This window comes from Lepidochelys kempii, chromosome 6 (assembly GCF_965140285.1).
Source record: "Lepidochelys kempii isolate rLepKem1 chromosome 6, rLepKem1.hap1, whole genome shotgun sequence".
NCBI lineage: Eukaryota > Metazoa > Chordata > Testudines > Cheloniidae > Lepidochelys > Lepidochelys kempii.
The window spans coordinates 96,361,489-96,389,294 of NC_136385.1; the positions used below are offsets into that span (position 1 = coordinate 96,361,489).

The 27,806-nt window shown below is 44.5% G+C and overlaps 1 protein-coding gene across 1 annotated transcript in view; it reads right to left on the bottom strand.

Moving 5' to 3' along the window:
* Window positions 1–27,806, bottom strand: part of STON2 (stonin 2) — a 112,639-nt gene that overhangs the window by 15,387 nt on the left and 69,446 nt on the right. Inside the window, exon 5 of the mRNA XM_073349345.2 lies at window positions 1,215–3,053. Coding sequence (XP_073205446.1) covers window positions 1,215–3,053 — 1,839 coding nt within the window. The remainder of the gene's footprint in view (window positions 1–1,214; window positions 3,054–27,806) is intronic.

The following is a 27,806-nucleotide window of genomic DNA, read 5'->3' on the forward strand; positions in this document are numbered from 1 at the left end:
CTTTTTATTCCCCCTACTCTTTGCTTCTAGTCTTTCCTCCAAAGTAAACTCTCCAAGCCTCATTTGTTGTCAGACTGATGTCTATCCAGGTTTGTACTCTGTGGTGTATTCTAAGGTGTTGGCCTTATTGAGCTAAAAAGTGATCCAAAAGGTGAGAAACACCTAGTTCAATGCTTTCCTTCCCTCCTGCCAAATGAGAACAGATGTTCTCAGAAAGGACCAGCTCTGGAGCATCATTGAACTTTTCTTGTAGGGAAAACGTACAGGCAGAAACCTGCCCAGTGAGGCAGGTACAGGAACAAGTCAGTGTTTTAAACAGCATTTATGCATAGAACTCCATTAGCCAAGGGCATGGGAACCAGAAAAGGTAATTTACTATAAACAGAAAGTGAACTAGATTGGTCAGATTTTACTGCCCAAGCTGGGTGAAGGGCAGAAAGTGAAGAAATGGTAAGGGTGGTAAAAAGTAAATTAGATTTCACGGATTACTTGAATGTTAATAATTAAAGGTATAACTATAAAAATACAGGGCAGGACAGATTTTTAAGTTATATGATTTACCTTGACAGTGTCCCTTTAAATGTTTAATCAGGTCTTAGTCCCTGTCCGCACTAGTTGAAAGATGTAGCCACAAGTTGTTGCATGGAATACTTTTAGCTTGTAATGTCTACACAGTGCCCTTTGTCCACACACAACCACCATACCTCGTACGTGTATGAACTCTGGCTGCAACAAATGCAGTGAGATCTTTGTCTCAGGTCTTCCTGAACCAGTGCAATTTACAACATTGTGGATAGGAAGTCACAAGGGCTGGAGCTACAGTGATTCAGCTGGCCCCCCTTATATCACACAATACAGTGCCTTACATTTGGAAGTTACCCAAAAAGTACCTGTTCTCAGAAACAGTGTAGTGCATTATAGGAAAGCTTAGGCAAGAGTCCCAGAATGCACTGAAAAAAATCATGGTTGGAAGGCATATCTGCATGTGGCTACACCAAAATGGTTTTGTCAAAAACAGTGTTTCTTTGTGAGACACATTAAATCACTGTTAGGGAGAGTAAGACAACCAGCCATTTCATGCAACTGATGCCCCTTTGAACCTTCCAAAAGGACAACGGTTTATCCACTGTACCGTGTAACTCCTATGTCCCCCAGCCCCCAAAATATACCTTTTCTTTAAGTTTATCCACTCAGACACAGTACTCTCTACTCACCTGAGTTTTTGTCAGGCAGTCGGTTTATCCTCCATACAATGGAATTAAAGGCATGCTCATATTTGGCAGTTCCCAAAGTTACTCTCATTACCGGCTCAGAACCAGACACGCTGGTTGATCCAAAACTGGCACCCTTGTTCACCTTGGCTTTCAAAGACTTTTCTCCCAGGACACTTTCCCTGCGGAAGTTTTTCACCCACTCATTTGGCACTGGGTAGCGGACCATCACGTTTTCACAGGGGACCTGAGTTAGAGGGTCGCAGTTGGAGGAGAACCCAGTGGACATCATCAGCCAGCTCTGGACCTCCACTTCAGCACCTTTGACAGTGGCTGCTGTTCTCAGAGTGAAAGGCAAAGTCTTCTCAGAAAACACAGTCCTGAACCGCATCAGCTCGAATCGGCAGGCATCCAAGGGATTAAACTGGATAACTTGGGAGCTGTTAAACATTTCCTCATCCACACATGAATGGAACCGGCAGTTATACAACTTAATCCACTTCGTGGTAGTGGTAGGCATAATATCCTGCCGTGCAATGATTTCATTCCCTTTTATAAGTATGTCATTAAGGCCCAGCCTGCATTCTGCGAGGCCAGAAAGGAAGCTGAGAACATGTACATGTGTCAGCACACTGTGCTGGAGAATCCTATGGTCTCCTTTGGCCAAAATGCCATGAAACTCATCTTTGACATCAACAATGATTTCTTCCTCTTGATAGTTTAATCCTACTGTGCTCAGATCTGTTGATGAGGCTGGCAAGTCCATTAGTATATCCTGAACTGCGCTGATGAAACTAAGGAAGTCTTCATAATCAGTAGTGCCTAGCTTTATCACTTGTTCCCTTTCTGCTGCATGGCTGATTGCTGGTTTAGGCTGATACTTCCTTTTCTCCTTGTAGATGGTGCGGTCTATCCGCACACTGTGTATCCTTCCATTCTCATCATAGTTTTGGAGTTTGGGCTCTGAAATCTCATGATTGATCTCAAGTTTGAATTCCTTGAAGGGCCTCTCCAGACCCTTCTCATAAAAAAGCTGTAGATACCCGCTCGCTGTCAGTTTGATGTAGATTGGCCCCCAATGCCTAGATGACATGATGTTCTTCTTCTCTGGTATTCTGAGCATCATTGGCCAGCCATCCTTGGGCTGAGATGAGGCCAAGTTCAACAATGTGCCATCCACCTCAAATGGCATCAGGGGGTCATCATCAGGTAGAGTTGGGCTGCTCAGGTGATCTGGATCCCCAATCCGGAGCTGCTTGAGCTGCTCGACAGCATCTGTGTGGGTTAAGTTTTTGCTTGACTCATCGAAGCTGATGGTGTCAGGTTCTTGGTAGAGGATAATAAGGGAGTCTCTTTGGCTTTGGCCTGGAGCACTGGAGAGAGAGGAGCTGTGGGAACGCCTATCTCGTTCCTCTAAGAATGAGCTGAACGGGTTGATGGGTGAGGGTTGGACATCCCTCAGAGACTCATCCAGGAAGGGGTTAGTAGCACTCCAGGGGGGTGTTCCAACAGAAGGCAGCCTATTTAAGGAGGAAAGATCTAGCTTTTGAACTTTAGTGAGGTCCACCAACGTGCTCCTGGGGCGCTCCCTCTTCTTAAAGGATGCAGCAAGGTTACAGTTAACATCTGCAGTCTGCGTTGCTATTGGTGGGGTGTCTGGTTTCAAGGGAGAAAGCTTCTGTAGGGAAGCAGAGCTGACTTCATTGTCATCGAAAGTCACCCAGCTGGGGAAACGAGCAGTGGTTGGGGTAGGAGAGTGCCCATTCATGGGGGTGCTGTTCAGCTGCCAGTTGACAGCCTCCATATCTACCTCTTCATCTTCCTGGAAAGACGAGGAATTGTCTTTAAAGAGAGAAAAAGAGAGAGAAAAGGGAAATTTCAGTCCATTAGTCTGAAATCAACTAGTTCTTTTCTCTAAAGGAGAAACTTTGTGGGCACCGTAGTTTGCATGCACAAAATGAGCTAATTCGCATGCTGTGCAAGGCAACTGGTCAAACAACTTGGCTGAAAGGCCAAAGAGTCTGATAAGAATTACTGCGGGACCCGGTACCGGCCAGTCACCTCCAAAGGGACAGAGAAACAAAGGTACAAAGAAGCAGCAGGAGACAAATGAAGAAAAGAGGAATGATAGCAGGGATTGTACCTTCCTCCTCTCTCCCAAACAAAACAAAAACTAAAAAGGAGAAAACAAACACCTACCATATTGCAGTCATTTTTTTCTGTAATTTTTTTTCCTTGCAGCTTTCTTCTTTACTCCCTCTCTCCTTTCATTCTTTCTCTCTCCTTTTTCCTCTTTTGTTCCTTCTCTTCCTCCTTTCTCTCTTGTTCCTTCTCTTTCTGTTCTTTCCCTTCTGCTCCCTCTCCCCCATGTGCTTTTGGGTTGTTGAATCCAATGGGAAGAGGGAGTGAAAGTGGTGGAAGCTCTTTTTTCTGCCACTCCCACTCCATCTCCATGTGCTTTGGCTGCTCTATTGCTGTTAGCATTAAAGCACATGGGGAAAGAGCATAAGCACTGGAAAAGGTGCCTGAATGACATGCATTGCACAGGAGACATTCAATAAGGCTGTTTACTTGGCCTGCCTTGTGGAGAATTATCAGTCAGCCCTAAGAGGTCTGTGAAATACTTCTCAGGGAAGCTGAGAACTAATGATGCAGGAATGGGTAAAGAAAGATATATTCCAGGCCTGTATTGTGCAAGTTTTCCCCACAGTCTCTTAGTCTAGCACACCATTCTTCACCTGTAACAGCTTCTATTTTTCTAGACCTGGGGTCCCCATACACAGCTCTGCCAATGCACTTCAGTCCGGACCTGCACTACCCCCTGCTATTCCAGTCCTGGATGTTTCCCAAGTAGAGGCTCCCAGTGGTGGTGAATTGTGTGGTGGTGTTTATATACAGAACACACACAACTGGGAATGTTCTGAGGCTGAAGCGTTTAATCTCCATTGGCTTGGAGAGCAGGATCACAGAAGCTGCTCCCAAAAATGGGCATCCTGTCTGGAATTATAACCTGCTGCTGCACCATGAGTTCACCATACTTAACATACAGAAATGTCAACATCCTTACCTCTTAAATTTGCATCAAAATGCAGATTATGTACTTTGCAAAACTCATTGCTCTGAAGTGCAAGAAAAGAGACTGTAAAAACCACACTTATGTGCCGCCTATGTTTGCACTCTGGGCAACTGCTGTGTCACATCTGCTTATTGCATAGACAAACACAAGCATTTATAGTGCAGTCATCCCCTTGGAGGAGAGAGCTTGATTCCCATCTGCCTCACCCACATCAGCAAAATCTGAGAGCTAAATTCAGATTCCAACTGTTGTCTACTAAACTGAACACACAAGTCAGGAGACCTGGGTTTTAGTTCTGGCTGTGCGACTATGTGACCCTGGGTCACTTCACATTTCTGGGCCTCTGTTATGCCATCGGTATAAAGGGATAATGACACTTACCCAACCTTGTAAAATACTTTGAGATCTACATATGGAACATGTTATATAGCATTATTATCGTGATCACTGGTGATTGTGTATGAAGAAGAAAGTATCCAACTAACTTTTCAGATCCCAATTTAATAATAAAATTATAATAATAATAATACGTTTTTCTTCCATACATCTTGAAGTGCTTTATAAAAGAAAGAGTCACTATCTCAGTTTATCAGATTTCCTCCTCACCCTGCACACTCAACCAGGTCTTAGTCTTAGATTTGCACATAAGATGCAACTTTTGTACAAATACTAACCACAGTTCCTGCTCCTGGGAAGGGTGGTAGATCCTGCATGCCCACTCAATAAACTTCCACCCCAGGTCTATACATGAATTGGGGGACAGGGGGGAGAGAGTGACTTTCACTTCCACACCCTTCCCCCAAACCAGCTCCAAAGCATTTTTTTTTTAAATTACCAAGTACAAAACTGAACTCATTGGGAACTGGCCTTCTGCTCTCTAGTCCCCATCCCCACACTGCTAAACCTCTCTCGAAGTAGCTTCTCTCCTCAGTGGCTAGCCAGCAAGCATATAGCTGCTTGGAGAAAGAGCAAAGAGCTCACCTGGTCCTGAGGTTTATTTCTCATCTAAGGTCATAATCCATCCTTTGTGGTATCACAGCCATCAACTTGCAGAAACCAACTGTGATGCCACAGAGGATTAGGACTTCAGGTGGGTGGAGAGTGGTAGACAAACAGAGATCCTGATTTCATACGAAAGAAATACAGGCAGCATTCCCACTAAAAAGAAGATCTGTCAGAGTTTTCCCACAGGGTATAAGCAGGCCTTTTTAAAATCAAAGCTGCTTTTGTGATACAGGAGCCTAAAAATGCAGCCAAAAATTATTTTTTTAAAAAATGGTAGTTTTATAACTTTAAGTGACTTCATTGTTTATTTTATTTTAGGTGAAAACCAGAGCAAATTAGTATTTGATTCCGGTCATCTGTAAAGAGATCACATCATGGAGAGGGGAGGCAATAAACCGTCTTTATCCTACACTGAAATCAAATTAAATACAGTGTTCAGTTGCCAAACTGGAGGGAGTTCAGAGAAGAATGATGAATATTGTTTAAGGGCTGGAAGAATTACACTGATGAGGAGAGCTAAACAGGCATAGCTTGGCTAATAAGGACTAAAGGGTGGGGGAATATTATCACTGTCTTCAAATATTTGATGTAAACATGGGCCAGGGAGAGAAATTGTTTAGCTTGGTCTCTATGGTTATAACTAAGCGGAGGGGGATAATATTAAGAAAAAGATAAGGTAGGATTAATATCAGGAAAAGCTTCCTGAGAACTGGATGTGCCAGCCTGCAGAACAGACTCCCAACAGAAGTAGTGTGGAAGCTCCAGTACATGGGCCATTTACAATTAGACTAGAGTCATTAGACCAATATATTGTGGGAACAACCTTGAACAGGCCAAAGGATGGGGTAGTTGGGACTGAATGGGATTGTCTCCATTTCTGATTTAGATTAATTTATGAATCAGTGTGACTATTTTTTTTGAACACAAAGGGAATTTTTTCACTCCAAGTTACAAAACATCAGCATTTCTAAATTGAAAATGAGAGAGACCCATCAATACAGTGACACTTTGAGAGGTGTGGCTAAAAGAGTATCCTATTCGCTGAACAGATAAGAACAGCACTTAACCACCCTGCAGGAATAGCTGGATTTGATTTAAGCACGTTAATATTTCCACTGCACAAAATATATCAAGACTTGCTGACAGAGAGCAGAAGACCTGACAGAGAATGAATCCAAAAGGAGAAGGGTTAGTTCTGCACTAAAGAAAATAAAAAGCAGTCAAAATAAAGTAATCAAGCCCCTTTGTCTCTCTTGCTTAATGTGCTTTGTTTCTGCAAAGCAAATTACTTTTATAGGTGTATCTTTAGCCAAAATTAAAATGTCTTAACTGCTTGAATTCCCTTGCCAGAAGGCATCCTGCCATAGCTCCAGCCCAGCTGCCAAATATTGCTAGATACATCCAGGTAGAACATCCTTGCCATTCCACTAAAAAATCTGGGCAGACTAGGGGAAAGCCTCTACTGTGCTATTAAATGTCCAGGTAGAGGGCCCTTGCTGTATTACTGCACCTTCCACGAGTTTCTTACCATTGCACTGACTCTACAAGGTCAGCAAATAGCAGCAGCAAAAGGTTTCACATTTCAGCATTATAAACTAAGCACGGTACTAAACAATAAAGCAGATGGCAAATGGAACATCTCGCTGTGTCCGCCAAGCCTCTTATAATTCACTACATGGGAATGGAGTCATTGATTTGCTTTATTGCTTCATTTATAATTTTTCTCTTTAATTTTTTGGGGGCCTGAACTCTCTTCTTTTAGAAGCCACGAAGTGTCATGTTACCTCTACCTCGGAAAAATAACTGCCTCGCAGGAGCTTGAGGAATTGATGCCTTCACGGCTCTTCACGGATTTGGTAGCACTAGTGTCACATAGGTAGGAAGAAGCTCTTGAAGGCATTAAATCACCTGAAGTGAAGAGTGTTCTGAATAGGATTATTGCTCTGAAAAAAAATCCAATGTAAAAGCTTGGATTTTCATTGCCTATAACAAACAACTTAAGTGCCAGTACCATACACAAGGGAACTATAGACTGCTTTGGAAAACTTGGATGGCAATATATGCTTCTCATGGATGCCTTGAACATTGGTGCTGGGTTTGGAGATCACTTAGGCTTAGTCTAAAGTAGAAAAGGTTTCCTGGTATAGTTATATGCCAGTTCCTGAAACAAAATAAGCTACACTGGGAAAAACACTTTTTTTTTGGTTTTTGCTGGTATAAGTATGTCCACTCTTGGGCATTTGCCAGTATAGAAATGTTGTAAAACAAACAAACAAAATCACACGCTTAACTGACATTACAGTGAGAAAAAATCTAGTGTAAATCTGGCCTTAGTGAATCAACTCAGTATTGAGGAAGCCAGTTACAATGATGACAGCTTCTATTTACCCATAAGCAATGACAGGGAAAAAGTACAGATAAAGAGGAGCGGGGTGAAATCTATCATTAGATTGTTGGGCATTTGTTTGAGTTTGGCCTAAGAACATAAGAATTTTCATACTTGTGTCAGACTGACAGTGGCCAGTATCAGAGCTTCAGTTAGAGTGAACAGAATAGGGCAGTTGCAATGAACCACACCTGTCTTCCCCTCCCAGCTTCTGGCTGTCAAGAGGTTTAGGGTCGCTCTGAGCGTGGGGTTGACATCCCTGACCATCTTGGCTAATAGCTATAGATAGACCTATCCTCCATGAACTTATCTAGTTCTTTTTTGAACCCTGTTATACTTTTGTCAATCACATCTCATGGTAATGAGTTTCACAGGTTAATTGGGTATTGTGTGGAAAAAGTGCTTCCTCTTGTTTGTATTAAACCTGCTGCCTATTAATTTCACTGGGTGATCTCTGGCTTTTGTATTGTGGAAAAGGGTACATAACACTTCTCAATTCATTTTTTTCCACACCATTCATGATTTTATAGATCTCTATTATATCCCTCCTTTATCGTCTCTTTTCTAAGCAGAAGAGTCCTAATCTTTAGTCTCTCCTCATATGGAAGCTGTTCCATATCCATGATCATCTTTGTTGCCCTTCTCTGAACCTCTTCCAGTTCCACTATATCATTTCTGAGATGGGGCAACCAGAAGTGGACACAGTATTAAAGGCGTGGATGCACCATGGATTTATATAGTGGCATTATGATATTTTCTGACAGGGATTATCTTTTCATGTGCTGCATGTAGATGGTTATTTCCCAGGGTAACCTTTTTCAGATCAAAGTCCCATGTACTAAGATGATCAGTGAGAGTGCCCAGTTATTCACTCCAGTAGGTGAGCTGGAAGTTCTGTAAACTTCCAAATGGAGGCAACACAGTTTAGTGCCAGAAGTGCCCAACCTGTGGGTTGCAAGCAATTAACGTTGTACAGAGGACCGAACCCCCTCAGAATCAGAGCTCCCTCTATTCTCATTGACATTACTGGTCAAGGTGCCAACAAAGTCAGCAAAAGCCACAACCCACGCTTCAGAGTCCTGTGGGTTTTTTATAAGTTCATGGAAAGCTACTGTGCGGTTGACAGTCCTGTTTCCATAGTCTTTTAACTCAATGTTATTTAAAAACAAGTCAACCTTGAAAAATCTCAGTATATGTTATGCCTTTACAGTTTTGAAACATATCATTTCTTAAACAGTCTAGGAACATATCAACACAAATCTAGTTCCCAAAACAAAATTCAAACCAGGTTTCCTGCATGGATTGCTTAAGTGGTTTTAAGCCATTCCCCAAAACTCCTGGGTGACAATCAATAGGCCTTAAATCTCTTACAGTTTCTCTCCTAGAAGTAGGTGAGGTCAGCATTGTCACAACAGGAGAGCCACGGAGCAGCAGCAGGTCTGTTCTGTGACAACTATTGTAGCTTTGGAGTTGGAGCAGGCCTAGAACTTCTACTCTGGGTAAACGATTGGCGGGGCATCTCTGCAGCATCTGAAATGCTGTCCCACCCACATGCCCTATCCTGTACAGTGGAACCACACCAGTTCTGGTGTGTCAGGGAACTTCTGAAGCCATGTAAGGGTTGAGGCAGAATTGCCCCTTATAAAATAGTAAAATGGATACAGGATTTGTTATTCCTGGGGTTTTAGCTGCTGCAATCTAGCAATGGGATGTTGACCCAAAGCTTAATTGTATTTGGTCTCCAGTTTAGAGTCTACTGTTAAAATGAAATGAAGCAATCCTTGTGGAAGTTAGTGCTCAATTCACTGAATGCAAATGAAATTCATCTGTATTTGAAACAGGGCTGATGTTAATCTGGAAAAGCCATTTAGGCTATTTTACTTCTATCGAGAATTGTCATGATTAATTCACATTAATCCATGTATTGGAACTTTGCTTAAGTAATAATTAGCCCAGTGTAGGGAACGGACTCTTCAGTATTTCAGATTAAAATTGCTGCAGGTTTGGTGTGAAACTCCACTGTGCTTAACCAGGCCACTAATGTAGGTACCTTAAGTTGGGCACCCAATTTAGAACAGTTTAGCTTCAGGTCTAGGAAAGGTATTACATAACAACATAAGAACGGCCATAATGGGTCAGACCAAAGGTCCATCAAGCCCAGTATCCTGTCCTCTGACAGTGGCCAATGGCAGGTGTCCCAAAGGGAATGAACAGACAGGTTATCATCAAGTGATCCATGTCCTGTCACCCAGCCCCAGCTTCTGGCAAACAGAGGCTAGGGAAACCATTCCTGCCCATCCTGGCCAATAGCCATTGATGGACCTATCTTCCATGAATCTGTCTAGCTCCCTTTTGACCCCCATTATAGTACTGGCCTTCACAACACCCTCTGGCAAGGCATTCCAGAGGTTGACAGTGCGTTGAGTGAAAAAATACTTTCTTGTGTTTGTGTTAAACCTGCTACCCATTAATTTCATTTGGTGGCCCCTTGTTATTGTATCATGAGGAGTATCATCATACTTCCTTATTTACTTTCTCTATACCACTCATAATTTTATAGACGTCTATCATATATCCTCCATATTCCGAGCGTCACAGCTACTGACCTGAAGAAGAGCTCCATGTGGCTCAAAAGCTTATCTCTCTCTCTCACCAACAGAAGTTGGTCCAGTGAAAGATATTACCTCACCTATCTTTTCTCTCTTACCTATGGGATAGGCAGCCAGAACGTTTATAGAAATAATAATGTATAGTATATGTCTGTGTGGAGTATTCTTCAGATTGCAGAGGGACTCAGGTTCAGATGGAAGTCACTTTGACTCAGTCATGCAAGGCATAGAGCTACTTCTTTGTTCTTTTTCTCTGTCTGCTCAAACATTCAGGTCTAACGGGTATCAAAGCCTATAGAATGCAGGCCATGATGTTTGTTTGATTTTCCCAACATACTCTAGCCAGTCCCAAATTGGATCTTGGTCTTCTTACCTGACACATGTAGGTACCAGAAAAGAGAAGTGAATTGCTTCCCAACAACTAGACTTCATCTCTGATTCAGAATTACAGCTTGACCTTATCTTCAGTAGACCAACATCAGACTGCCTTACGGAGTTGTCACAGCTGCAGGCCTGAAACAACATTACAACCAACCACCCACCCACATCTGATAGTAACAGAGATTCTTTCCTTTTCCTCCTCCTCTTCCTTTCTGGTGCTTGGGTTTTGTCTGTGTTCTGCTGGGGATACTGATTTAACAAAATCAAAGGTTTGTGAATGAGCAGAATACAGTTTGATTACAACCCAGTGAATATTTCCATGGTTAAAGAAAAGGTTTCAGAACGCAAAGCTGGTTTTGTAATTTACAGTTTTCCTACACATCTAAGTTTAATAATGATGAATATTTGCATTATGTTATGCTTATTGAGACGGTACGCCTTGGGCCATGATAAAGAACCCCAAATTCAGCAATAGCCATAGAGGGCACAAAGTAACATCTCAGTAACCCATAAACCATGATATTCACCTTGCTCCCATGTTGATCCTCATCTCAAATTGCTGCTGGGAGCATGCTCTGGGCATAAGGGTAATGGGCTGGATGCAGGAAATAGACAAAGCTCTATGGCCTTTGCTATGCAAGAGGTCAGATGAGGTCCTTACTGGCCTTACAAAAATGTCATTTATAAGATACAAAATCCAGCAAACTAGACCTAAAAGAGATTTTTATATTTAGCAAATTTTCTTTCCAAATACATTTCATAATGAATTTTGTACAAATGTATGGAGGTTTCACTAATGTTCTCAAAATGGATTATAGTGAAACAGAAACATCCAACCAAGCCAAAAAAACCCCAAACCCACCAAATTAAAATAATTAACTTCTTGGTCAATGACTAATCAACCAATGCAAATGATGCAGCAAAGACACACAAACTACTTTGAAATATAATTCTGAAGAACAGTCTGTCTGAGACTGCAGCAAAAGATCAAGATACATGGCAAGGAGAGTCTCAAATAAACACTTTAATCCAATTTACTATTTTAGTTACATACTCCAAATGAGACTGGGGACTTGTCTTCTAGTGCATTAGTCCACACCAAAGAGATGTAAATTCTAGCATGCACTAGCATGTCACCCACTAACTGACCTATATAGACCCTGGTGGCATGCACTGAAAGCTTCCTAGTTGTGTATTAATGTAGTCCAATTTCAAACAGTACTACATTAAAACACATACTGGAGAGCTTTTAGTGCACACCAGCAGGGTCCACATGGGGCAGAAGGGGCATTGAGTGCACAGTAGAATTTATATCCCTCTGGTGCACACTAATTCACCATGTACACAAGCCCACAGTTCACCCAGTTCAGGGACAAAGTGGTTATTGCTTTTAAAAGATTCCTAGATTTTCAGGCCATAAGGAAACATTATGAACATCTAATGTGATCTCCTGCATAACACACATCATAGATTTTCACCCAGTGATTTCTGCAGCTAGCACATTAACTAGTGGTTGAAGTACTGGTAGAATTTCTCTCTCAAGCATAAGTATCCAAGTCAAGTGCCACAACAGGGACAAGATTGTATAATAATAATAATAGTGTGATTTCTTTTGGACCTGTAAGTGACACTAACTATTCCAAAGCAGCTTTCCCTCTTTTCTTCATCAAGACTCCTGCATACACCAGAACTCCACCTCAGGTGTACAGCTTTGCAGAACTGTCTGTCTGTTAATCTGGCTAGTTATTAGTTTCTCTTTATTAATCTTGCAATGTGAGTGATCAGTTCACAGGCTCTCATATTGCACAGTATCCAGTTTGTTCTGTAGATCAACTCAGTGCATTTCTATAAACTGACCAGAAGGTGGTACATTAAGACCAATGTAACAATGAAATTTTCAGGATTATTGCAAAAACATTTATATTGAACTGTAAATGTACACTGCAATTTACAGAACATAGGTAAGGCCCAATCCCTGGCCAAAGAATTTACAATCTAAGTTACCTAACACTTTCCACTCGGGTTATGCCATACAACTGGGGCTCACGTAGCCCAGTTACAAACACTGTCAAGTTACTTGCACCCAATTCTCAAACAACTGACTTCATCCTTCAAATCAAATGTATGCTGCCTTGTGGTGACTAATTTGGTCTAGAATATTTCCAGCAGTCCAATCCACTAAATGAGACACCCACAACAGTCTGCAATCACAAAGACAGCTGCTGACAACTGACTCGTCTCAGGTATGGCTTAGACTGGTCCCAGGTGAGTGATGGCAAGAGAACTCAAGCTCCCAATGGGCTATTATGCTAAGGCCTTGTCTACACTAGCACTTTTCTCATTGTTGACCTAGCCCCAGTGCAGTCCCACCAGGGGACGTGACTGTGAGCACTGGGTGTTTTTATCTTTGTGTTGTGGTGGTAGCAGGTTTTGTAAGGGCAGGGGGGATGGATTCAGGATCAGAAGAAACTCTGACTAGAGGCAGGGGAGCAGTCCTGGCAGGAAGGTAGAAGGACGGAGAAAGTGCCCAGAGAGAAGAAGGGTGGGAGCAGAAGTAGAGTGGGCAAGGGCTGTGCCCTTTGGGAAGGGAGAAGCCCTGCATATGCCCCTCCCCCAGCCATAACTGGGAATCACCTCTCTCTCTCTCTTTGCACTGGTCGAGGGATAGCAGAATAGCAGAGATCATCTGCCCTAGCTCCCTCTAGCCAGGAGCCTTACTCTGGGGTTCTTCCTGGGGATTCAGACAGCAGCAGAGGTCTAGGCAGCAGGCAGCACTCTGTGCTGGCACAATCCTCTCTTTCCTCTGAGCCAAGGATAAAGAAAAATACATAAATGGGCCTTGATGGAAGAAGAGTCAACTGTCCACTGCTGCTCCCTGCAGACACATAAGTTACAGCTTAAAAGACCTGATCAGTCTGGAAATCTGGATGGCTGAGCCCAGGACTGAATGGCATTCCGATCTGTCCTCGCTTTGCGGTGATCCTACAGGCAGTTTGGAGGAAGAGGAGGATACTCTCCATTGACCTGTGAGTGTCTTTCCCAACCAGGGCCTCCTATGAGTGCAGGATCTGCAGCCTGTCACTGAGCAAAAGCCTTCCTGGGGCTTTCACACTGTGTGGGGGCAGAAAGCTGCTCTGAGGGAACATGACTGATAGGCCCTGACAGAAGAGAAAAAGCAAAGCAAAGCCCTCCTATCCTCTCATTTCTATGGTGCTGTCTTAGCATGGCATCAGTTGTACCTCAGGGTGGACATTAATTAGTGATAGGTATCTTTCATTCTGCTGCATCTACACTGGCAAGAGTGGGACTTGTAATTCAACACAGGTGGAAGCCGTCAGGGTTACAGGGCTAGCTGCATCTCTGTCTCCTTCCTGGGTTCTCTGAGGAATCATAGAATATCAGGGTTGGAAGGGACCCCAGAAGGTCATCTAGTCCAACCCCCTGCTCAAAGCAGGACCAATTCCCTGAATTGGACACCCCTTCAGGTGTCAAGCATCATGCCTTTACCTCTCCTGGGACAGAATTCCACAATTCTCCCACTCAGACTAGCCCGTGAATCCACTGTGCTTGGGAACAAAGCATTTAGAGACACACATGTCTAGCTGACCTAAAGGCCCTGATGGTACCTAGGCAGGCCTAGGGTTGCCAGGTGTCCGTTTTTCGACCGGAAAGTCCAGTAGAAAAGGGGACCAGACAGTTTCCAATCACCAGTACTGGAGCAACTGCAATCAGGCTCCAGGCTGAGAGGGCAGGAAGAACAGCAGCTGCTGCTGGAGCCTGGAAGAGCTGCTCTCTGCTCATCTGCTGAGGGAGAGAAGTGAGTGACTGGCTCCCAGACCCAGCTCCAGCCTCTCTGGCAGAGAGATAGGTACCAGTGCTGCCACCGCCTGGGAGCGGGGAATCCTTTGTGCCCCCGCCCCCACCCTACTGTGCCCCTGCCCCAGCCCCTCGCTCTGGGGACAACCCCAACACCACCACCACCCCGCTGTGGTCCGGCCCCTCACTCCTGGGTGACTGACCCCTATCTCCCACCCCGCTGTGGTCCAGCCCCTCACTCCTGGGTGACTGACCCCTATCTCCCACCCCGCTGTGCCCCGGCCCCTTGCTCGAGGGTGACTGACCCCCATCCCCTACTGTGCCCTGGCCCCTCACTCTGGGGACCAACTCCGCCCCCCCCCCCGGCTCAGGGGTTTTTACCACTATGTTATCCAGCTCTGCTCTAAGCATGTCTGCACAAACTGGTTTTAAAAGCTGCACCAAGTCTGCACTACAGCTTCAGCTGTTACTATTATCAGTGGAGCACAGGTGCTGAATTACGGGTCTTAATATTGCTACAGTTGACAAGACCCTTGCAGGGCATGGGGACAAGGAAGTGCTGATGACTGCAAAAGCTGCTGCTCCTGTTCCTAACAGAGGTGGAAGCAAAAGAAAATGCCAAGTAATTCAGGAGGGAAGGAGGTCTCTGTGCAGCCACTCCAAGAAGGGGAAAAGGAGATGAACATGGATGACAGATGTTACAATTCTTGCATTAAAACAGCTGATCCAAACAGGTTATATTTTATCAAGGCAAATGAAGAATGCAGGATGCCTTTTTGCAGGGACTTTGGACTTAGCTCATATGCACAAAGAGCTTAATATCCACCTCCTGTCTGATTCTAATCAGCTATAGATATGAGGTTCATTGCTCCCTTCTGGCTGCTGCATTAGCAGATACTTTAATAGCAGACATCGGGAGAAAGTTTCAGCCAGGGGTCTCAAACACGCGGCTTACAGGGTTATTTCCTGCAGCCGCCAAGCTCCCCCACCCACTGTCCCCCCTCCCCCCAGGGCGCCGCATCCCTGCTCCTCTGCTAACCTCCAGGCGCTTCCCGCTGCCAAACAGCTGGAGGGGGGGAGGAGTGGGGAGGCACACACTTAGGGGAGGAGGCAGAGAAGAGGCGGGCAGGGGCGGGACTTTGGGGAAGGGATTGGAATGGGGGCGGGTCAGGGGTGGGAAGAGGTGGGTCAGGGACGGGGCCTTATGGAGGGGATGGAGTGGGGGCAGGGTGGGGCTTTTGTATCTTTATTTGAAAAGGTGTCAGTGATGCGGCCCTCGGGCCAATGTACTAGTCCTAATGTGGCCCTCATGGTGATTTGTGTTTGAGATCCCTGCTCTACATGGCAATGCCAGCAGAGAGTCCAGAGATTGAGTGGGCCGTCTGCCTCTTACTCCCTAGAGCACAAGGCACCCTAGCAGTGGGAGGGGTGCAGGGGAAGTTGTATTGCTGTGGTCAACTGTCCATGCTGTATCTGTTGTGTGGATAAAGAGAAAATTCCGTCCCCAGGATAGTCAAATAGGCTGGCGCAAGAGCTGAATTCACTAGTAATAATAATAAAAAATTCTCTCTGACTGCTGAGGCTCAGTCAGTTATTTAGCATTCGAAAGAATTACACAGCTGTACTTCAGTTGGGAGGGCAGAACAGTAGAAAAGGGAGCATCCATGTTTGATGACTGACACTGACAATTGAGATTTATATGTATATATGAACACAGTCTTGGGTAAAACATTTATATCCTGGAATACAGAGCTTCAGATAAGGGAAAGGGGGGAAAAAGAACAAACATTTCTATTTTCAAACATGCAGCAAACCTGCATGCAGCACATGCCTAACACTTACTGGTTCCCTACAGCACTTTAAAATAGTAACACTGACTTCCTGCTTCCTGAACCCAGGGCATTTCCAAGAATTAAGTTTTATCTCATACACAGTCAGTGGCTCAAATTCTATCTGCTAAATCTCACTGTGTCTGCGCACACAAGAGCGGTCTGAGGGATGGGGAGGTGTGTTAGAAACCGTTTTCTTTGGGAAACGAAAACACTTAAAGGATGGTCTCTCCTTTTACAGCTGATTACAGAAATAATCATCTCATATTTATAAAGTACCTTTCAACCCAAGGATCCCAAAGTAATTTACAAGATAGAGCCACTGAGCAGTGGTCTTACTGTTAAAACAACTACAGAACCTGTTTCCTAATGTCTAGCTTAAATCTATGTGTACACTAGAACTTTAGCTAAGTTTGTAACTAAGTTAGTGACATGGTTGGCTCTAAATATGGTTTGGGTCCATATTCAACAGTTAATACTTGATTAGTTTCAGAGTAACAGCCGTGTTAGTCTGTATTCGCAAAAAGAAAAGGAGTACTTGTGGCACCTTAGAGACTAACCAATTTATTTGAGCATGAGCTTTCGTGAGCTACAGCTCACTTCATCGGATGCATACCGTGGAAACTGCAGCAGACTTTATATATACACAGAGAATATGAAACAATACCTCCTCCCACCCCACTGTCCTGCTGGTAATAGCTTCACGATAAGCTATTACCAGCAGGACAGTGGGGTGGGAGGAGGTATTGTTTCATATTCTCTGTGTATATATAAAGTCTGCTGCAGTTTCCACGGTATGCATTCGATGAAGTGAGCTGTAGCTCACGAAAGCTCATGCTCAAATAAATTGGTTAGTCTCTAAGGTGCCACAAGTACTCCTTTTCTTTTTGCGAATACTTGATTAGTAATCAAAGCAGCTAACAGCATTTCAATTTTGCTAGTGGCCCAGGCTGGCATGCCTTTGTTTTCCTGTAACTAGTCCCATACGCATTTTTCCCAAGTGTAGAAGAACCCCTTAACTATGCCTCTGCAAACAGCATGGCCATTCCTTTCTCCCAGCTCTCTATGCAGTAGGACATCTCCAAGGACCAGGGACCTGTAGGGTGTTGGGAGAAGAAGTTAATGTTTGTGAGGTGCTCAGTATTATGGTGATGGGGGCCTTACCAGAACCTTGCTTCCACAATGACCTAGAGGGAGCTAATATTTGCCTCAAATTCTTTCAGGAGCTTTGTAGTACATGGCACAAGGGTTAAATGATTGGTTGGAGATGGGGGTGAGAAGGGAAAGAGGGAATCTTGGAGGGAATGATCTATATGCTACCAGTGGATCTACACAGATTTTGTTTCAGTTGTGTGTGTGCGTGTGTGTAGCTTGATTAGCACCTGCCCACGCCATCCCACATTGCAGACTGCTAGTAGTCCCTCTCTTGCATAAGCACCAAATACAGCCTCCCAACAAATGCAATAACAATAAGGATACTGTGACATTAGTATCAGAGAAGCAGAATGATCTAGTGGCTAGTGGATTAGGATTTAAAACATGAGTTCTAATCCCAGTTCTACCACTGTCAGTGGAACCTTGACCAAATCACTGACCTCAGTTCTGCAGTTTCCCTTTCTGTAATACAGAGACAATACTGTTACACTGCAAAGTGCTAACGGCTGCCATCAAGCAAGTCTTTGATCTATAGGCAATCGCAGACTTCATTAAAATTGATGGGCATGTGACACTACGCCCATATTCTTCATAGAGATATTGTTATGATATGAATACGGCATACCTAAAATGTGTTTTATGCAAGATGGGTCATGTGAGGAATCATTGGAAAGGTTATAATTTACGGATTATCCTATTTGTATGCCTGTATCATTTCTGTATCTGAAGTTAGGAATATTGACTATGTAACAATTACAAGTGCGTTTACAACTGGGGAATGCCCACCAGACAGAATGCAATCAGCGTGGATGGGCCATTAGGAAGAACAATAGGACTTTGAAGATGCTAATCTTCATAAGTAGTTTCCTGGGATGCTGCAAACAACCTTGTCTCATGGCTGCTTTGACACTGCAGGGTCATGTGATCATGTTATCTGGTACTGGATTTCATCTTGGATTACTAGTATTTTTCCACTAATAGGGAGTGGGAATCAAACTGGGAAACAAAGGATACTCGCCATATGTAAATCCTATTTAAGACAGGGAAGTGAGTTAATCTTGGTTCTTTCTTCACTGAATCCCCGTCCAGGATGATGGCTGAAAACATCTAAGAAACAAAGACAAAGGGGAGGAAAGGACTGAATTCAGGCTGGAAAAGGTGTCTGGCCTGTAAGAGAAATACCTGGAGTTTTAAGCTGCAAGAGAGAGCAGTTTGCTTTCACGAACCTCTGCAATCTGCCCAAAAACAAGATTTACAGTGAGAAATTATTACTTGTAACCAGTTGCTTTATTAAGCTTAGTTTGCGTGATTTGTTTTATTGGCTCAGTAATCTGCTTTGACCTGTTTGCTATCCCTTATAATGACTTAAAAATCTATCTTGTGTAGTTAATAAACTTGTTTTTGTTTTCTCTAAGCCCAGTTTGGGAATCCATAACTGGGAAAAAGTTGTGCCTATCTTCCTCCACATTGAGGAAGGGAGCGAATTTCATGAGCTTACACTGTACAGTTTTCTGTGCAGTGCAAGACAATATAATTTTGGGTTTACACTCCAGAGGGTGTACGCACTTGAGTGCGGGGCAATTCCTTAGCTGAAAGCCTTCCCATGCAGTACTGATTTCAGTTTCTGTGTCTTTCTGCAGCTGGGTGTGTCCCTACATGTGTGTGTGCTAGAGAAGGCTTGAGGGCCTGGCTCAGCGGGGCAGTGTAAGGGAGCCCAGGCTGGTGGAATGGGCAGACTCAGTGGTACCCCAGTACATCAGGTAGCACCCCGAAGGTGGGGGGTAAGCCATCACAGGGTGTATTAGCCATCCTTCATTCAGGCAAAACAGGAGGAGGCAGTTTGGCCTAGTGGATACAGCACTGGGACTTTTGAGACCTTGGTTCTGTTCCTGGGTGACCTGGTGCCAGTTGTGTCACTGCTCTGTGCTTCAGTTTTCCCATCTGTAAAATAGAGATAATGATACTGACTTTTCTTGTTATGTGCTTTGAGCTCTACTGATATATTCGGTATTTTATTATCTTTAAGAAGCAATTAAGATCCTTTATGGAGTAACACAGCTTAGACAACAGAAGCCACCACTCAAGATTGCCAGACTGAGAAGAAGCTAAGCTATGGAAGCTGGGGGATTTCTCTGAAGACTGGTTGTAAATGCAGTGGGTGGGGCATTGATTGATTAAAGCTGTGTGTTTGTAACCAGAAAGCATGAGAAAGCCAGAAATACAGTCTTGAGCATAGCCCTGAGAGGGAGAAGAGATAGAGCTCCTTGAGGCCCAGGACTGGCCGGAAAGCAGGCTTGAAAATTGCAAGCAAGGAATTTGTCCTGCTGTTGTTTGTTCCTGCTGTGTTCATGGAAACGGGACTTTGTACATTCTTTGTAATCAAACAGGACTGCATCAAAGAAATCCCTGACTTGTATCATCCATTTCTCCACCTAATGGAAGAATCCCATCAAGGCCTAGAATAATGGCTAATGTGTTTGAGCCAAAAGGCGCAAAAATACTCTCTTTAATAAATAACTTTGAGACCTATGGATGAAAAGTTCTGAGTATCATTTAGCAATAGCAGAACTTCCTCTAAACTGACATCACAGCAATAACAAAGACTGCCTAGACTGGCAAGATTCTCTTTTTTACAATTTCAGTGTCCCAGGATTCCTTGTGCTGACTAAAACAATAATCTGCTGGATGAAAGATTCACTACAGGTACCTGGAAGGCATGTCTTTCACCATTTTTCACCACGGACAGAATCACCAGGTAGCAGTCTGGCCAAGCTGAATACGGACAACATGATTATGAGTGGCAGCCTTCAAGACACACATGGTGTAACCAGTATTGTTTATTCCACAGCACGCCCTAATCAAGCAACATTACCAACAGGCTTATTATCATGGAAATTGTGAGCTGAAGTATTGATTACAGAGCTGGTCTTATCTGAATCTGTTTGCCTTGTCCATAATTTACTGATGGACCAAAATGAAGAGTTGGTAATATTGTAACAAACCAGAGCTGAACAAAGGATTATAATTAAATATTCTGCATTATTTAGGTGGGAACAGTCGTGTTTACCAGCTTGTCTACCCCTGATCTTGACGGAAGGAGAGGGCACAGGACTGGGACAAAGAAAGGGTTTGGAGCGAGAGTGTGTGTAACCTAGAGGAAAAAGCAGAGTAGAGAGACTTTGTTGCCCTTGTTGAAGTAATAGGGGAGGGAAGACAATTGGTTTGGTAGTTTAGGAAGAGATTTGGGAGTTTTTCCAAGATTTTTACCTTAGAAAGCAGGCTTGCCCTCTACATCTAGTATTGATTATATAAGCTTGGAGGTGGCTGTTTGCACCCTTTCTTACAGAACCTGCACCTGGGAGATGCAGGTATTCACCCAGATAGGAATGGGACTATAAAAATAAGTCATAGGAGGTTGCTCATAGAACCCAATTAAGGAAAGCTCTGCACAGAATGAGAGTTACTAGAGAAACCCCAACTGAGAAACTGTTAGACTTCTCAGTAGTACACCAAGATTTTCAGAAATAAATGCCTAGGTTGAATAGATACTGGAATATATTCTCATTATATCAGTATAAATACAAGACTCTATTTGATCTGCTTATACCAGTTTTTCCTGACTCTCTTTCTAAGCCTGTTTAAGAGTTGTTACCAGTTTTCCTATTGTTGTCTTTTTCCAGGATGCAGATATTAAAGCTCCAGTCACGTTTCAGCACTGTGTTGAGCAAGATTTGCTACGGGACCATGGACTAAGAAGAATAAAATTCCCACCAGCAGCACCAGTTCAGCTTTAATCGTTACTTGTATTATGCTAACGCTAAGAGCCTCCTTCCAAAAGTTGGGCTGTATTGTCCTAAGCAGAGTACAAACAGAGTAAGATAGAGTCACTGACCTGAAGAGCTTACACTGTAAATAAACCACACTAGTAGGAGTTGTAGTGTAGACACAACTCTGATGGAGTCTGATTTTTTCCACTGTGCCTATTAAAACAGCAGTGTTAACTGACATGGTGGTAAAAATGCTAGAAGTTTACAAGTTCTTTGTGACAGCCAGGGTTCTGTATCTCTTTCCACACCAGGAAATTATAGCCCTGGTCCGAAAGCATTTTCAGCTACACAGTAAGTGTTCTTGACAGCATGGCTGTGCCAGCGACCATGGGTAGGACACAATTTATTTTTTTTAAATGTCATGAGAATGTTGTTTCTCCCAATCACTATTTTATAAAGGTTTACCCTGCCCATCCTGGCAGCAACGCAGTGCTGAAGATGGTTCAGAACACAGTCCATTTCCCAGACAGATGGAGTTGCACCTGCTTGCTTTCCAAATGCAGATGATGAAAAGGTTTCTGAAGGTAACTGGGGTCCAACTGAATGTGTGGGTGTCAAAGCGAGCATGAGTTGACTGCCTGGCTTTAAAGAGCAGTTTTGGGTATGTCTGCACTTAGAAACCCTGTGAGGTGGGAAGGTCCCAAAGCTCAGGCTGCATCCCAAGCCCAAACAGCTACACTGTAATTAAACAGCCCCTTAGCGTTAGCCTCACAAGCCCAAGTCACCTGGCATGGGCCAACTGTGGGTGTTTAATTGCAGGTCAGACGACTTATCATCCCATAACACTATCTCACTTCTCATCCCTAGTCATTGGGATGTTTGCAAAAAAAGACACAGAAGGTCAGGACGACAGATGACAGGAGCTTGCTTTTTCTGGTTCATCACCCAGAATGATTTGACCAGTCATCCTTTTGCTCCTGGCTTGGAACTCCTCTAGCACAGCCATTTCCTTCAAGCACACAAACAGTGCAGGCCCCGTCATAAAAGCCCAGCTGCTATGCAACTGCTCACAATTGCAGGAAATCAACAGAACCAAATACTGGGCTGTTATCTTTCTTCTGTCATTTGGAGTTTTGTTTTTTCCTATATATGTGTGTGTGGAGTTGCCACAGCACACAGGGTTATTAGGGGTCACTCCACAGAAGCAGCCATTCAGGAATGATCCAGCAAGCCACAGCTTCCTCTCTCTCACTCATCTTTCACATGGGCTGTGTGGGAAAGCATTTACAAAGGACAAATAGGCACAAACCTCAGTATGAAATGAGAGGCTGATCCATGATGGTGCCACATAGCCAAGGATGAAGGACAGAAATAGGTGACCCGTGATACAATAAAAATATTTTTTTATTACCCTGGGATTGTGTGGCAAGAAGTGAAGAGGAAATCCAGACTTCCTTCCTCTCCTCTCAGCACAAACATTGTCACATTTCCATCAGGCATGGAGACCTTGACACACCTTACAGTTTTGGTTTCTGCCTGTGGTCTAAACACAAGATGTATGATGCCAAAATAGCCAGGTTCCCTTTTGCTAGACCTTTGTTGTGTATATCAGTTCTGATTTCTGCTCTTTTTTATCCTCACCTTCCTCCACCAAGCTTTGGTCTCGGTGCCCTACAGTCTTCTGGGTCTTCCCCTTCCCCTGCAAATGGTGCTCTGTACTCTGGGCAAAGAGACAGGAATTCACCTAGGAGCTTCATTCAACAGTCCTATGTCCCTTTGCGAAATGGTAAGAGGAGCAGAGAACACTAAAATAGCCTTGTGGGGGAATTAATCAGGGGGCCTGAACATCAGCCAGATCAGGCTGATAGGAGCATTAAGTCAGCTTATTGCCATGTATAAGAGGTGAGGAGTGAAATCTGCAACCCGAAGGGAGTTGATAAAAGAAGGATGAGAACTTCTGTCATTGAATATCTTTTATAGGTCACTACTAGGGAGGTAGAATACTGGGAGAGGATGGAACAATGTTCTGTTGCATTATAGAAACGCCTACATTGCGTGTGACAGACTCCAAATGGAAAGGAATGTTTATTGAGGGAAGAGAAAAGATCAAAAAGATGGAATATTTAGCACATATATAGGATAATAGTGCACAGAAATGGAAAAGACCTATCACATCTTCAGGGTGCAGGATGACAGAATGACAAGAGAGGGAAGTAATTACATTGAGGAAGAGGTTGTGCTAATAAACCTTTCTCTCTTACCTAATATGGAAAGTGGTTTCTTTAATGTTCTGTAGCCCTCCCCCACTCTGATGGACATCTAAGAGCAGCTTGCTGGCTGGCTGGCTGAAAGAAGAGATAGTAGAGGACAGAATGTGAATGGCATGAAAGACAACAAACCGGGGCAGCAGCTGCCTCTGTCCTGTAAACAAAGTACAACTTTTCTAAAGGGCCATGTGCGATTTAGCAGCAGAGCCTTGAAAGAACTGAAGTCTCTGAAAGGAAACATCAGTTTCAGGAAACAGTCTGCAGAACTGAAGAGTGAGGGAGGATTTGATTTAGTCTGCAGAAGAGAAGAGTGAGGGGGGATTTGATAGCAGCCTTCAACTCCCTGAAGGGGGGTTCCATAGAGGATGGAGCTAGGCTGTTCTCAGTGGTGGCAGATGACAAAACAAGGAGCAATCGTCTCAAGTTGCAGTGGGGGAGGTCTAGGTTGGATATTAGGAAAAACTATTTCACTAGGAGGGTGGTGAAGCACTGGAATGGGTTACCTAGGAAGGGGGTGGAATCTCCATCCTTAGAGGTTTTTAAGGCCTGGCTTGACAAAACCCTGGCTGGGATAATTTAGTTGGGGGTGGTCCAGCTTTGAGCGGGGGTTGGACTAGATGACCTCCTGAGGTCTCTTACAACCCTAATCTTCTATGATCAATGATTAGAGAACTGAGGGGATTCCAGATGACAAGATATTAAAAGGACTGGGACTATTCAGTTTGGAAAGAAGAGTAAAGGCAGAACAAAATGAATGAAAAAGTCAGTTGTGTATTTCTCTTTATCCATACAAAAATATCAAAAGGCCATTCAGGAATGAAATAGTCAACAACCATTGAACAGGTAAAAGGAAATGCTTGTTAAAACCATGTATAATGAAGCTGTGGAACTCACTGTTGCAGGATATTACTGACGGAAATTGAAAGGTTCTGAAGAGGATAAGGGTTCTATGAACAAGAACAGCATCTGCAGTTATATTGACTAGGGCAACAATATAGTCTCATGTTTCAGTGTATAAGCTGATCACTGGTTGGGGACAAGAAGAAATTTCTCTCATGAAGTAATATTGCACAGTTGTCTCAGTACATTATGGAGGTGATTTCCCCCCCTCTCTTGACTCTGAGACATTCAGGTATAGAAAAGTAGCCAGAAACAGAGACCACATTAAACTGAACCATTAGGAAGGTCTGAACTGGGTATTCTTAGAATGCTGTTCCCATAAGGGACTTCTTACAGGATATGAGCATGCAGTGTAGTTTTTGATCTCTAGAGCTATGACTCCAGGAGTTCATAGGTTCACAATGACATCTCTGTGACAATAAGGTCAAAAGAAGGAACATGAAAGGGCCAGCCAACTAGACAAGGCACATATTCTTCATGTAAAACTTTGAATTAAATATTTAATTTAGAAGTAACATTTCACATATAATTTGCTGATGGACGTGCTTATTCCTCACCTGATTTCATCAAGCCAGATTCTGCCCTCACTTACTCAGGTTCAACTCCACCTACGTCACTGGGGCAATGGTAGGTGTAATTAAGATGTATATCTGTTTGTGTCAAGGAAGTAGACTGCACTGGAGACAAGTGTGTACGAATTTTAGGGTTCCTGAAAGGCTGACAGCCCTGGAGATTAAGTTATTTACCCACTGACAGACACAGGATGTTTCTCCCCGATTGCACCATCACTGTGCTTTATCCTTGACCTGAAGTAAACTGAAGGAACATCTTTGAGGAATATGAACTACCTTCTAACGACGTGCCTCATTCTGTGTTTGGCCCCTCTGTTGTGACTGACTAAAGCTGCCCACTAGAAACATCTTGGGTGATGTTTTTTTGTGATGTAGACACTGGTCCAACATGAATTGGACTGAGACCCACCAAACTCATTTAACACAAGCCTCTGAACAGCCATCAGATGGTAACGACTTGACTTGAATGGTTGCCTAAAGATGAAAGACTATGCCACCCATTAACGAAGCCTCTAAATCAACCAGTCCTCTCATGTACAATCTTATTCCCATGAGGCATCAGTAGGTAATTAGCAAGCCTCTGCAAAACCAACCACCCTCCCTCCCCTCTTTGTGAGGAGTCTGAACACTTTTGCCCATCTCTCCCCTACAATTAAAACATAAATCAAGGGAGACTCCCCTTTAAACCTCCCCATTACATTTAGCCCCTGCTTTGTGTTGGGCTCTTTGTCCTGGGGAAGCTACTTCATGGAAAGTTCATGGGAAGACAACTGTCCTACAGACAATAAAGCTGTCTGCAAACCAGGCATTTCTAAACGAAGGCAACGACAGCTCAGACAGAAGAATTTTCAACCTGTTGCTATAGCAGCAGGGAGAATGTGATTCACTGGCAACATTATTGCAGCCACGGCTATGGGGTGGTGGTGAGTGAACATGTCCATTCCAAATCCCTGCTACACTGCCTAGCCCACAGGCTGTGCACAGCTCTTAAGGAGCAGGCAGAAGTGTTAACTCTTTACTGCACACTACCAACAAAGGGCAACAGAAGCTGGTGGGGTTGTTACAGAACTGGTTTGGAACTGCCTTCCTTTTGGGTCCATCAGAAGCAATTAAATAAACAAAGGGGAGAAAATTCAAAATGTTCTCAGAATTGCCAGGTTTCCAGGTGGATTAAAAATGCCCAGTAGTTGCTGTACACTTTTAATGTAAAGTCACAATTAAAATAGCATATTCTTCAGTGTTAATGACAAGTCAATTCAATTACCCAAGTTAACATTTCCCGAACATAAATATAGCCCACACTGGCATTCCAGGTAAATTCAGCCCATTCAGCGGGAGGCAGAGCTCCACTGGATTTAATGAACCTGACCCTGGGTGCAGTGTCTCAAGCAGTGGATGCAGGCATGGCGCACATAGCACGATAAATTCTGAAGGCCAGAAAGGACCATTGCGGTCATCCAGTCTGATGTGCGTAAATATACACCATAGACCAGGGACTGGCAACCTTTGGCACCCGGCCCGCCAGGGTAAGTCCCCTGGCAATTCCCACCTGCCGCAGTTCACCGCTCCAGACCAATGGGAGCTAGGGGAAGCGGCGCGGGCCAAGGGATGTGCTGGCTGCCACTTCCTGCGGCCCCCATTGGCCTGGAACGGCGAACCACGGCCAGTGGGAGCTGCGATCGGCCAAACCTGCAGATGCGGCAGGTAAACAAACCAGCCCGGCCTGCCAGGGGCTTACCCTGGTGGGCCGCATGCCAAAGGTTGCCGATACCTGCTGTAGACTTTCATCAAGTAGTTCCTGCATCAAGCCCATAACTTCTGGTTGAGCTACAGCATAATCTTTTAAAAAGATATCCAACCTTAATACAGATACTCTTAGAGGAAGAAAAGAATCTTAACTGAGTGGTCTCCAACCTTTTTATGCACAAGATCACTTTTTGAATTTAAGTGCAATCCAGGATCTACCCCGCCCCTTCCCTGAGACCTCGCTCCGCTCACTCCATCCCCTGCTCCCTCCGTCGCTCGCTCTCCCCCACCCTCACTCACTTTCAGCGGGTTGGGGCTCGGGATTGGGGTGCTGGCTCTGGGCTGGGGGCTTCGGAGTGTGGGAGGTGGCTCCTTGCTGAGCCTGGGGCAGGAGGTTGGGGTGCAGGAGGTGGTGAGGATGCAAGCTCTGGGAGGGAGTTTGGGTGCAGGAGGGGCCTCTGGGCTAGGACACAGTGTTGGGGTTCAGGAAGGGGTGCAGGGTATGGGGGAAAGTTTGGACACAGGAGAGGGCTTTCCTGGGGCAGAGTGTTGGGATGCAGGAGGGGACTCAGGGCTGGGGTTGGGGTGCGGAAGGGGTGCGGGCTCCCGCCAGGCGGCACTTACCTTGGGCGGCTCCCGGTTGGCAGCTCAGAGGGGCTAAGGCAGTCTCCCTGCCTGCCCCAGCTCCATGCCACTCCCGGAAGCAGCCAGCATGACCCTGCAGCTTCTGGGGAGGGGGGGGAAAAAGGCTTCATATGCTGCTCCTGCCTGCAAGCACTGCCCCTGCAGCCTCCACTGGCCGCAATTCCCTGTTTCCGGCCAATGGGAGCTGCGGGGGCGGTGCTTGCAGGCAGGAGCATCATGCATGGAGACCCCTACCCCATCCTCCACAGGGGTGTGCTGTCTGCTTCGAGGAGTGGTGTGGGCCCGGGGCAGGTAGGGAGCCTGCCTTAGCCCCACTACCCTGCTGGACTTTTAGTGACCAGAGATCTTGATCAACTGGCAGAGGCTCCAGGATCGACCAGTCGATCACGATCTATGGGTTGGTGACCACTGACTTAGATCAATAGTACTTGTTTTACTTTC